Here is a 13,815-nt window from a genome sequence, read left to right as displayed (position 1 = left end):
CCATCGAACCGCACTTTTACAATCAATCAATTATAAAATAAAACAAAAAAAAAAAACTCGTACTTATCTAAAAAACTACCCCACTTATACTTTGTTTGCACCGAAGGTTCTAGTATATGTTTTGCTTTTCTTGGTAACAAAGCATAAGGGTATTATCGTCATTTACTGACTGACTCGTAAACTTCCCCGAAGACTTCGTCACTCTATAAAGGACACTCAATCGACTCACACCCGACACACGAATCTATCAAAACTCAATTTCTCTGACACACACAAAAACACACACTAATCCAAAACAACTGATCACTCAATGGAACAACAGAATTCCTACAATCGCGGCGGTTATCGGGGTTCAAATCCCCGTGGTGGCTACCGCGGCGGCGGCGGTGGTCGTGACGGTGGTCGCGGCGGTGGTCGTGACGGTGGTCGCGGCGGTGGACGTGACGGTGGTCGCGGCGGTTATGGTCAACGTGGTGGCCGAAGCCAGTCACAATACAACGCTTACAATCAACAAGCACAGCAGCAAGCGCCACAGGATTATTATGGTGGAGGCCGAGGCAGAGGATCATCACGTGGCGGTTATCAGAATTATAATAATAATAATCGGAATTCGGGTTATGTTAATACTAGGCAGAATGTGGTGGATCATCGGGCGCCGGATCGGTCTGTTGGATCCGGTCAGTCTACAGTTGACTATCGGTCTCCACCAACTGTTTCTCAGATCATCAATCCTGTAGCTGGTATATTATTTTACTAATTCTCTCTCTCTCTCTCTATATATATATATGTATGTATATTTACGATTATTTGGTTGATTGTTAGGTGAGCTAAGTTTGCATATATTTATAACGAGATATTTTGGATTAGTTATTATATAGAATGCACTATAGCAGATAAACCGTTTTTATAAATCTAACATTATAGATAAAACCCATATACATAGTTCTTTTTGCTGTAAATATGTATGTAAATAGTTATAGAATAGTTTTTATCTCTGGAAGATCATTGGTCACTTTGAAAACGCTTTTTAGTAGTTTTATTTTCAATTTTGAAGTAAACAATGCTTAATGCAATGAAGCTTCTCAAATTGTATTTATAACTTAGAATAGAGATTTTTCTACCACAATTCATCTTAGAAAGATGCTAAATTTTTGTAATTTGATTAAAATGCACTATGTTGTTGTTTCAATTATAAAATACGCTCATAAAAAATGAAATTTTTCATTAAAAACTCTGTACATCTATAGAGAGGCATGGTAAAGTTATATATTGATTATAACTTCTATATTATCATAAAAAGGGGAGGTATTTTTGTCATGTTTCAAAAAATTTTATCCAGCTTTAAGTGTGAGAAGTTGTTGGAGAATATGTTTTTTAATAACTGTATGATACATTTATAGCCCAATGCATGTAAAGTTTGTTTTTGTAAAACATTCCTATTGTTTTTTTTTTTTCAGAATTTGTACGCTAATTTTAAGATTTTTATTTACAGATCTTCAGATTCAGGAAGTTTCAAACGAACATGCTAATGTACCAATTAAGCGTCCGGACAATGGGGGCACAGCTGCAATGCACAAAGTGAAGCTTCTTGTTAACCACTTCCCAGTCAAGTTTGATCCATCAATGTGTATATTACGCTATGATGTAGATGTCAAACACGAGGCTAAACAAGAGGCGTCGTCATCTTCTTCCCGACCCCTAAAAAAGTCGATTCCAAAATCTGATCTGCGTTTGATTCAACAGGAGCTATGTTCTTTATATCCTGATAAATTTCCTAAACTTAAGACTGCATATGATGGAGAAAAGAACATTTACAGTGCAATCTCGTTGAAACCAGGAACCTACACTGTTGAGTTATTTGGCCGGTCTTATTCATGCACCATCAAGTATGGTAACGAATTGAACCTTTCAAAGCTCCAGGAATTTTTGAAAGGAAATGCTATGCAAGTCCCACGTGATGTGTTGCAGGCGCTCGATGTAGTAATGAAGGCAAATCTTTTCCGGGAGAAGGTTTCGGTTGGGAGAGGCATGTACCCACGTGAGTACCAAAGGGGAGACGACCTACGTTGTGGTGTTGCTGCATATAGAGGCTCACAACAGAGTTTAAAGGTTACTTCAAATGGGCTGGTAATGTGTTCAGACTACTCTGCCATACCTTTTCGTAAGAGGATGCCCGTTATTGATTTTCTTAAGGAGTACGTTTGGGAGATTAATGATATTAGTGACATTACAAAGTTTGGGAGCAAAATTGTGTATGCGTTGAGGGGACTAAGGGTGAGTGTGACTCATCGTCGTACAAACCAGAAGTACATTGTGTCTGGGCTGACTGAAAAACTTACAAGGGATATTTCTTTTGAGCTAGAAGATCTTGAAGGGAAAGAATCTAAAGTGGTCAAGCTTACTGATTATTTTCGTGACAAATGGGGTAAGGAGATACAGTACAAGGGTATCCCTTGTTTGACATTGGGACATAGTAAAAAGCCAAACTATGTTCCAATGGAGTTTTGTTTCTTGGCTGAAGATAGAAGATTTCCAAAGGAGCAATTGGGCAGGGACGCTGCCAGGCAACTAAAAGATTTGTGTCTCCTCGCTCCTGATATCCGCAGAAGCGAGATTTGCAGAATGGTTGGTGAAGAGTATGATGTTGGCCGTCCCGGGTATGTTGCAACTTATTTGGATTTCTTTTTATATTGAAAATTTTTACATAATGATAAGATCATTTTAGATTTCCATCCATTAAGTATATCAATATCTGTTCTATATAGTTGGAGGTGACAGTTTTGACCCATTTAGATGGAATTGGCCATCTAGGTTTTGTATTTATCTTAAATGGGTCACGCTGAACCTATAGCTAAAAGGCGAAGGGAAAAAATTCGGTCAAACAAGTAGGAAATCTCGCATAGTCTATGTTTCTGCTAATGGCTTTAATATTTGTGTTTATTACATTTGCAGTGCGGCAGTGATCGAGAATTTTCAACTCGGAGTTGGAATGAACATGACAGAGGTCGATGGTCGAGTATTGGAAGCTCCTCGACTAAAGCTGGGCAGTTCGAGTGGTAAAGTCAACAGCATAACGGTGGACAAACAAAAATGTCACTATAATCTTCTTCAAGGGAAAACTTTAGTGATGGGCAAAGCACTTCAGAGATGGGCACTGATAGATTTTACTACTGGTGATCGTCGTTATCAGCTAAATCGTGAATTGTTCATTCCAAAATTGATGAACCGATGCAAAAGTATAGGGGTACAAATGGATAAACCTCTTTGGGTGGAGGAGGCCCACATGAAGATTTTCTCCAATAAGTATGGACTCCCTGATGTTCTTAATCGGGTTGTCGATATTTGTGAAAAAGCTAAGGGTCGACCTCAAATGATTGTCTGTGTGATGTCTGAGAAACATGAAGGCTACAAGTATCTTAAATGGGTTTCTGAGACCAAAATTGGTGTGTTGACTCAGTGTTGTTTGTCACAAAATGCCAACAAATCGAATGATCAGTTTCTTGCCAATTTAGGTATGAAGATCAATGCCAAGTTAGGGGGTAGCAACGTGGAACTCATTGAGCGATTCCCTTGTTTTAGTGATAAAGATCGTTATATGTTCATTGGAGCTGATGTCAATCATCCGGCTCCATCAAACACGTCAGCCCCGTCCATTGCAGCCATTGTAGGTTCAGTGAACTGGCCTGCCGCAACTCGTTATGCTGCTCGCATGTCCCGACAAACCCACCGGAAGGAAGAGATTGAGCAATTTGGGAGCGTGTGTTTGGACCTCATCAATGCTTATGCTGAGGTTAATGGGGTGAAACCAAACAAGATTGTGGTGTTTCGTGATGGTGTAAGTGATGGGCAGTTTGATATGGTTCTCAACAAAGAGATGGTTGCTATGAAGAAAGCTATCTATACTCAAAGTTACCGTCCATTTGTCACTTTTGTTGTGGCTCAAAAACGGCACACAACACGTTTGTTTCCAAATAATGGTAAAGACTTCGGTAATGTGTCTCCGGGAACAGTGGTCGATACAATGATTGTTCATCCGGTTGAATTTGACTTTTACCTTTGTAGCCATTTTGGAGGTATTGGAACGAGTAAGCCGACACACTACACTGCAATATGGGATGAGATTGGGTTTACATCAGATAAGATGCAGAAGCTGGTTTATCACTTGTGCTATATCTTTGCTCGCTGCACAAAACCTGTATCTCTAGTTCCACCAGTGTACTATGCTGATCTTGTGGCATATAGGGGTCGGATGTTTCAAGAGGCGGAAATTGAAATGCAGGTCCCATTTAATCAGTACTTTGAGAAGCTTGAGGATAGCCTGAAGGATACAATGTTTTTCATTTGAGGCTGATAGCTTTGAGATGGTGTCGAAGTGCCTATACGCAGGTCAAACATCCTTTTCTAGAGAAGGAGTTTGTGCGTGAATCTAATGCATTTCGTTCTTTTCAGTATTCCTTTTTCAAGTAATATTAAGTATGTGTGGAGTCGTTCTGGAGTCAGTGGGTCAGTGTGTCGAATAAACAAAGTTATGTTGTTTTCTGTGCTTGTGTTCCACCCTTCACGTTCCATTTCGGTTTATACGATGAAGGGCAGTTTACGTTTTAAGACGTGTAAGACTATTGAAGTTGCTACTATATTTTATTACCTCTGAAGTATCCTGTGTATATTATTTGACGTTTGTTAGTATTTTGTCTTAGAATGTGAAAGAGGATTGAAGTTGCTACTATGTTTTATCATATCCAAAGTATGTGTGTTTATGTTTAAATGTGCAGCTCTCCTGTGTATGTGATGAACCCATTCGTTTGTTATTTTGCATTATAATGCTGCATATGACGCCCAAAAAATTGAAAATACTAAAGAGATACATTTGTTGCAGCTCAGAAAAAGGCATGTGTTGACCTGTGAATTTCTTTGCTATGGGTACGCTGAGTTGCTGATAACATCCAAAGTCTGATTGGTTAATGACCCGATAGTGGTGACCAGTGCTACTCCTTGTTCCACAACATTGTTAACAGTTGGGTAAAAACAGCAGATAAGACGATGCTAGCAGCTCATGAAGAATGCAGGAATCGGGAGGGTTATTAATGCTGCTATCAGATACTGTACAAGACCAATTAATATCCACACCATGAATATCATGTTTACATATAATGCGCGTAAATATTTGTGCATGAACTCGCAATGACAATAAGAAAGTAAACATTTATCACCTTCTTTGTCTAAAAAGGAATAGAAGTAAGAATAAATGAACAATGTGAACAGTTGATCATTTTGATAAAGGCGAAAACAGCAATACTTGTAGTACAATATCTTCGCCAATATGCTCACAGGTCCAAAGAATAGATCATTGAACTAATTAGCCTAGCAGATGTTTGAGCCCAAAGGCGTATATATCTTTGATATCTTACACCAAGCCGAGACAAATGCCTAGACCTTATCAATAAATTGGCACGCAGTGAACAGATGTTCCGATGTGTTTGGAGCCATGTCATAGAAACAGCACGCTGATGATACATACCATAATAGAGGTAGCGAGATCCATTAGCTCCTGGTCTTCATCTGAATATATACACCAAAATTCTTACTTTTGGTAAAGTTAACCTTTATAAACTAGAGGCAAAGCAGAGCCACTCACTAAAACCGAGGCCCGAGCTGAAGATAGGATGGATCTTACCCACACTTTTTTGAAAAGCTCATTTGAAGCAAGATGGAGTCTAAGAAAACCCGGTTAAGAGAGTCAAATGCCTTTTCGATATCAATTTTAAAGTTTGCTTCTTGTGTTTCAGCCATGCTAGGGGTTCATTTAGCAATAATGGGCCGTCAAAAGATGAACATTTGAACATCTTCTGAAAATACTTTCAGCCATTCCCAACACCTTTTAATATAATTGAAATTCCATTCAGATGATTGGTTATTCACGAGGTTAGCATTGATAATCATAATTTGTTAGTAAATATTTTAGGTTGGTCGGAGAAATTAAAAGAAAACAGTACAATATTACTTCCGATTAGACAATATATCTCTAAAGTTACGAAATGTAAGGTCGCGTTTGGTTTATAAAATTGGATGGAATCTGATGGAATTGGAATTGAATTCCATTTTTTAACGTGTTTGGTTGGTTAAAGATTGAGGAATCACATTCCGTTAGAATGTAAACATTCCTACATTTGATGGAATCTCCATTCATTGGAGATGGGAGAAAGAATTTCATTTCATCTCTTACTTGAATCTTCAAAAAATCAAAAACTTTTCGTTAAATTCTATTCTTTCAGATTTTAATTCCTTAAACACATATTATTATTTCCAAAAATATTATGTGAACCAAACGTGACGTAAGAGTTAGATGTATGATGGGCGTGATTGTCACCTCTCGTGTCTTTCACTCTTTTGACTTTTGCCTCCTTCATGTGCTTTGCATATATACATATATTTCATTCATGTATTTTGGTTCATTCTATTAAATATATTATATTGATGTTAAAAAAAAAAATACACTCCTCTAATAACTTGATTTGAGCAAACCTTGTAAGTTTACCTATAATAAACATATATTGCTTTTGAACGTATCAAAGTTTTTTCACACTTTAACGGAACAAACCTTATTAGGAAATGTACGTCATATGCAAATGTCTCATCTATATACACAACATTTATTTTACTTAATCCATCAAATTTTTCACACATATCAAGTGACTCCTTATAACTCTTTTCTTCCATTATTCATCAATTTTTTTCTCTCCTAAAACACCCCAAGAACATACCCTTCCTTATAACCCTCTATTCTTTCATTATTTTAAAAATATGTTTGAAAAAGTTTTTTTATTCCCAACTGTTCAAACGCAAAAATGGACCCCACATCACCTTTGAATGCGCATCTAAAGTTAGAAGAATCCCTGACGCCGTCTTGGACGCACCCATAGGTGACTCAACAGTACAATGGAACTAAACGATTGCTTTAGGCCCCCAAAAATCTAGGGCCTCAATATTTTATATACAAAACTTAATGTTTGGACTTTGGACAATGTTCTATTATATAATTTGCATTGCAATAACACCCTTTTAATTATTATTGATTTTTGCATCAACATCTGCATTTTTTATTATTAGTAGTTCAATACCATAAGTCGGGCTACCATTTTAATTTGCTTTTTTTGTTTATTTTAGTTTATATGCTAATGAACTATGTACCAAAACTAATCTCGTTTAAGGCCTCCAAAAACCTTAAGCCGACACTCGCACCCCGTGTTAATAGCAACTTTCCCCTCCAACGCGTCAGACGGCGTCGGATGTGGAGGAAGAAGTGCTATAAGAACCAGCCTCATGTGTTTCTTTTCTCAATTTATATCTTTCTTTTATTAATACTTAATACTTTATCACTCACTATATACCTATCTTTAACTACAAAATGCATATTTTTTTATTTGTCAAACACATATCTGTGAACACCCATTCTAAGTAAAATATGAAAATAGTCATATCTTCGAACTTATATTTTACGTATATACAAAAAAAAAAAATTTAAGTTAAATACTTAAAAGTCAAAGTAAAGGAGCAATTTGATATAAGAAAGTTACGTAAGGCCCACATAGCTCACATGATACGTGGAGTGTGTTTCTTGGTATTTTAGTGGAGAATCTTTTAGTTCTTTATTTTGTTAAAATAAAAAAAACTAATGGCAAAATTAGTCCCTGTGGTTTGTACCTTGTGGTCCATTTTCAACTATCGTTGCAATGAGGTTTCTATTTTAACTATTCTTCGCAATTTCGGTCCATTTTTGATGGATCCGTTATAAAGAGGCGTTAACTGTGCACGTGATGGACACGTGTAAGTCATTAACGTAATAGATCACCCCACTATCTAGTTACTCCCCCTTTCCCCCCTTTTTATACCCGAAAGTAAAACCCTAAATTCCATTTACCAAAAAAGCGATTACAAAACCTCTCAAAATGAAAACCCCCATAAATCGATTAATGCTCAACAATGTTGTGGTTACTTCAAAAAACTACCGATTCATGGAATAAGGATTAGATATATCGTGAATGATTTTGGTTTTCTTTTTAAATAAAATTGTTCATGAATATATGTGTCCGTACCCCCCCCCCCCTTTATACCCGAAAGTAAAACCATAAATTCTATTTACCAAAAAAACAATTACAAAACCTCTCTAAATCATCACCCCCATAAATCGATTAATGCTCAACAATGCCATGGTTACTTCGAAAAACTACTGCCTCATGGAATGCGGATTGGATATCGTGAATGATTTTGGTTTTCTTTTTAAACAAAATTGTTCATGAATGTATGTGTTCGTATATAATATATTGTATACATTGAATACATGTATGTGATTGTTTATACTAAAATTATAAGTACATTTGTATTTTTTTTATAGGTGTAACCTTTACATACTTTTCTTTGAAAATCCATCACGCTTGGTGGTTCACGAAGGGTCTAATGAGAAAATTCATCCATGGTAAGGTCAACTATGTGGACTCCGTAGATGGGGATGAGTTTTTTGTTCACGAGCTAGAAGCTATGCTTAAAGAACTAGGGTACGTCAAAAAAATTCGAATGTAGTACTACTTTAAGGAACCAGATAGTGGGTGGTCTATCACGTTAATGCCCCTGCACGTGTCCATCACGTGCACAGTTAATGCCTTTTCATAACGGATCCGTCAAAATGACCAAAGTTGTGAAAATAGTCAAAACAGGGACCCCATTGTAACGATAATCGAAACGGGACCGCCCGTTCCAAATAGGTACAAACCACAAGGACCATTTTTGCAATTAACTAAAAAAAACACCCAGATTCTCACGACTCCTCTTATATCTACATTAAACAAAACGAAAAAAAAAAATAATAAAAGAAATTGTGTATATTTTGATAGGTCGCCATGAAGAAGATAGATAGTTGTTAACTGAAAAGGTGGTTGGATTGAAGTTAAAATCTACTTTTACTGTTTAATAGTATTATTTAAAAGAATTTTTAAAAGAATATTTGCGAAGCATTTTTGATTTTTCCTTTACAAAACATGGTTGTTAATTTGAGAGTTGAGACGTCTCTCTCACTTGCTGTTACGAAAGAATCTTTAATCCTTTATTTTACTAAAAAAAAATAAAACACCAACATTCTCACTCCTCCTCCTGTCTTTTCCTTTTTTAGACGGCAAAAGCTGGAATATATATTTTAATACTAATACTTACAAAATTCAGAAAAGAAACAAAACGAATTGATAACTTTTTTTTTGTTTTGTTTTTTTTTTCTTTCAAAATTTGTGTATATTTTGATGGGGCGTCATGAAGAAGATAGATTGTTGTTGGAAGGTGGTCTGATTGAGGTAAAGATTTATTTTATACTGTATAATAATAATGATATTATTTATCTCAACTATATGTTTTTCTTACATTAAAGTATTTTGATGTTTATTAGAATCCAAAGGTATTGGTTTTGATTTACTGATTTATAGTTAGCTATTTGTTGATGATGATTTATATGACTTTCTCTTAGTATCTTGAATAGGAAAGATTATCTCAAAAATATGTTGATGTTGTGAATTTGTGATAACAACAGATGTTACAAAATATACCCCTAATTGCTTACAAACAGATGTTACAAAATATACCCCTAATTGCGGCATGCCAAGCAGTTGGGGATTTAGTGTCATGATGTTGTCTGATTATTAAAAATAAAAAGTGGGGCTTATTAAGGAACTCGGTTTTGGTTTGAGATAAAGGGACCACTTTAGTTTTAGACAAGGATGAGAGGAGAGAACGTCGACCATAAGGGAGACAACAGTTTGGTCAAAGAGTGGATGAAGGATTGGTGGCGTAAGGCGGTAGTGGCGGTGGCGACGATTGGTGGTGGCGGTGGGGCGGCGGTGATGATGGACGGTGGTGGTGTTGATGTCTGTGTATGAGAAAGAGATAAGTGATCGTTTGTTTGATGTGTTAGGGGTGAGTAGGGGTATTTTGGGAATATTTAAGAAAATGCTTAATTTGCTTAAAATGGGAGGCTAGTTTGTTTTAGTCGGGTGTAGATATGAGAGTATCTGATCCGTAAAATGATGTAGCAACAAAAAAAAGATACATTAAATTAAGAAACGATATTGTAATCCACCTTTCGGGCCACACTGACTGGTCCCGTGGTCCCTGTGGATGATATAAAATGTGCAAATTTTAGTCTAAGGGATACTCGGCAGGGATTTGAACCCATGAACTTTGTATTGCATGTTTGTAAGTTCTGACTGCTAAGCTAACATTGTCGAGGACTCAAGTCGTATTAAATCATTTGTAATACAGTAAATCATTTAGATGTTGCATTTTCAAGTTACCAGTCAAGGTTTGATCCAAGTCTTTGGGAGGGTATAATCATCGTTTACACAGGAAACCTGTATTAGAAGAAGGATGGATAGGACAGTGTCGAAAATGGTAATAATACGGGACAGAGCCTATCACGACCAAATAGTTGTATAGTCACAAAGTCGGAAGACTAACTGATATTTTTTTGATATGAACAGTCCCATTCGTACGATAATATTTGGGAACGTAAGGAAAATGTTAAGCTATCGTGTTTCTAAATCACAATTGACTTATAAGGCCAACTGATTACAAAAATCTCCACAAACGTCCAGTATATATTTTTATATTCTCTAACGTGACATTATATATTCTTTAACCTGACCTTTCAGGTACCTTAATCTAATTGTCAACTATCCAGATTCTACAACAGAGTTCTGAAAATGGTTAAAATATAGAATGTATGCTTTAGGTATCTTGTAAAATTTGTAGTTCATAGATGTTTTATGTCTAACATAGTAGATACTATAGCTATGATTTTCTTCTACTAGTAGTTTGTAGAGTACCGGTGAAAAATTTGTGCTTGACTATCATAAGTGCTAACTTAGACCTGACCTTTACATCTGATTTTCTATGTAGAGTAAAAACAGTCTGTATACGGGAGATGGGTCAGTCGACGTTAAGGGACAACCAGTTTTGAAAAGCAATACTGGAAATTGGAAAGCATGCCCCTTTATACTTGGTACTCTTTCGTTGTCTATGTGCTTCATGTATTTATTCGGTGTATTCGTATATTAACAATCTAGAGTTGAAAACAGGTAACGAGTGTTGTGAGCGTCTGGCCTATTATGGGATATCCACTAATCTCGTCAGCTACCTCACCAAAAAATTGCATCAAGGAAATGCTGTTGCTGCCAGTAATGTCACAACGTGGCAAGGAACTTGCTATCTCACTCCACTTATTGGTGCTGTCTTGGCAGATGTGTATTGGGGAAGATATTGGACTATTGCATTCTTCTCTATTATATATTTCATCGTAATTATCAAAATTTTAGAGCTTCTAACCTTCTCCTTTTTTATAAGATAGTAATCATATTTGACCAAATTTTCCCATACAGGGAATGTGCACATTGACTCTCTCGGCATCCATCCCTGCTTTGAAGCCCGTTGAATGTGTGGGTGCTATGTGCCCTTCAGCTACCCCTTCTCAGTATGCATTTTTCTTTACCGGGCTTTACCTCATTTCACTTGGAACCGGGGGGATCAAACCATGTGTTTCATCATTTGGGGCTGATCAGTTTGATGACACTGATCCAAAGGAGAAGGTGAGGAAAGGATCCTTCTTCAATTGGTTTTATTTTTCAATCAACATTGGGGCCTTGGTCTCGGGTACATATATAGTATGGATTCAAGAAAACAGAGGATGGGGCTTAGGGTTTGCAATCCCTGCGTTCTTTATGGGCGTTGCTATCTTTAGTTTCTTTGTAGGAACACCCCTTTATAGATTTCAGAAACCCGGGGGCAGCCCTATTACAAGAATATGCCAGGTTTTGGTTGCATCATTTCACAAAAGGAATCTGCCAGATCCTATCGATAGCTCTCTCTTGTTTGAAACTCCAGAAAAAGTCTCTGCAATCGGTGGGAGTCGGAAAATCATGCATACTGATGAGTTGAAGTAATTTTCTTGACTTTGGTGTTTCTTGAGATTTCCAAATCGATTGTCCTTTGAAATTTCCTGTTATTTGGTTTCTATTTCAGGTGTCTTGATAAAGCTGCGGTAGTGTCATCTATGGAACATGGAAATGAATATTACTCAAATCCTTGGAGGCTATGCACTGTAACACAGGTAGAAGAATTTAAAATCTTGATCAGGATGTTTCCAATCTGGGCAACAGGAATCGTCTTCTCTGCTGTTTACGCGCAAATGTCAACACTATTTGTGGAGCAAGGAATGGCGATGGACACCCGTATTGGGTCATTTACCTTGCCTGCTGCTTCTCTTACAACTTTTGATGTCATCAGTGTCATCATCTGGGTACCAATTTATGACAGACTCATTGTACCCATAGCTAGGAAATTCACTGGTGAAGGAAGGGGTTTTTCTGAGCTTCAACGAATGGGTATTGGTCTTTTTCTTTCCATTTTTTGCATGGCGGCTGCAGCATTGGTCGAGATAAAGCGTCTTGATATTGCAAGATCACATTATTTGGTCAACCAAAGTGTTGCGGTACCGATGAATGTCTTCTGGCAAGCACCTCAGTATATATTTTTAGGCGCTGCTGAAGTGTTCTTTTTCATCGGGCAGCTAGAATTTTTCTATGACCAGTCACCTGATTCAATGCGTAGCTTGTGTAGTGCGCTGTCACTATTGACCACTGCTTTAGGTAATTACTTGAGTTCTTTCATCTTGACAGTTGTTACATACATTACTGCTCGGGGCGGGAAGCCAGGTTGGATACCAGATAATTTGAATGAAGGTCATCTTGATTACTTCTTTTGGCTTTTGGCTGGGCTTAGCTTTTTGAACATGTTGGTTTATATCGTATGTGCAAAGTTATATAAGTCGAAGGCAGCTTCATGATCATAAGTCATAACATGATGTTGCTACACAATCTGTTCATATTGTGTTATATGTTTTTTTCTTTTATGATATCATCTTCTTATGATTAAACAGTGAATTTATATGAATATTTATTCATACTAGACTTTTATTTCCTTCTTCATCAGTTCATGTAAGATTAGTTACAATGGAATACATAGTAGTATGACTATTGGATGTATATGCATTTATACAGATTAAAGTTCATATATCTAGGTGGTTTTTCAAAATCCAAATTCCCATGACTTTTCATCTGTAGAGAGTAATGGGGCCTAGACATGGGTAAAAAAATCGGTTCCTGAATAACCGTTGGTTTGGAACCGGTTCCAATTTTCGGTACCAAAAATCGGTTCCTTACGTGTTCCAGTTCTCGGGAAAAAAAAAGCTGGTCAAAGTTCAGCAAAATCGGTTCCGAACCGATTCCGGTCCTTGGTGAAAATCGATCCCACGTTTGTTGACCAGAACCGGTTCCGGTTCCGGTTCATGAGGAACCGAAATTTTTACCCATGTCTAATGGGGCTTGTGAACAATCAACCAAAAGGTATAGACATAATAGAAGTCATGCAACTGCCTATCGCGGTATGGCCCAAAAATCAGGACCATTTGCTTAGTTACTTACTTTTAGCATTTCAAAAAATCTGTGTTGTTAAGAAGCACAGATATTACGTGCTTTCAGTCCATAATAATGAAAGGTAACCACAACTTTTTCCACATGCTTATCATAATTTTCGCCATACATTTCATTACCATTTCACAAACATCTCTAGTCTTCTACTATAACATTTTACTTCCTTTTTTTTCCACTTCCAAATGGCTTCTTCTTCTTCTTTAAACTATGCTCGCCGATCCGTATCATCGTCGACGAGATGAAGGCGCTTATCTCGAGATATCGAAGAGGACGACCTCCTTTGAGCACAAAT

General features: G+C 37.0%; 2 protein-coding genes across 2 annotated transcripts; both read left to right on the top strand.

The window, feature by feature from the left end:
• Positions 1–239: 239 nt before the first annotated feature.
• LOC122594919 (protein argonaute 2-like) lies at positions 240–4,652 on the top strand. The gene is made up of 3 exons (XM_043767203.1): positions 240–740; positions 1,493–2,657; positions 2,953–4,652. The coding sequence occupies exons 1-3, from the start codon at positions 311–313 to the stop codon at positions 4,343–4,345; spliced, it is 2,988 nt and encodes a 995-aa protein (XP_043623138.1). The 5' UTR covers positions 240–310; the 3' UTR covers positions 4,346–4,652.
• Positions 4,653–9,135: 4,483 nt separating this feature from the next.
• Positions 9,136–13,019, top strand: LOC122596048 (protein NRT1/ PTR FAMILY 8.3-like). The gene is made up of 5 exons (XM_043768552.1): positions 9,136–9,338; positions 10,936–11,038; positions 11,115–11,332; positions 11,415–11,971; positions 12,055–13,019. Exons 1-5 carry the CDS (start codon positions 9,288–9,290, stop codon positions 12,875–12,877), a joined length of 1,752 nt encoding a protein of 583 aa, XP_043624487.1. The 5' UTR covers positions 9,136–9,287; the 3' UTR covers positions 12,878–13,019.
• The last annotated feature ends 796 nt before the right edge of the window (positions 13,020–13,815 follow it).

The sequence above is a fragment of the Erigeron canadensis genome, chromosome 4 (assembly GCF_010389155.1).
Source record: "Erigeron canadensis isolate Cc75 chromosome 4, C_canadensis_v1, whole genome shotgun sequence".
NCBI lineage: Eukaryota > Viridiplantae > Streptophyta > Magnoliopsida > Asterales > Asteraceae > Erigeron > Erigeron canadensis.
This window is presented reverse-complemented; position numbering and strand designations above follow the sequence as displayed.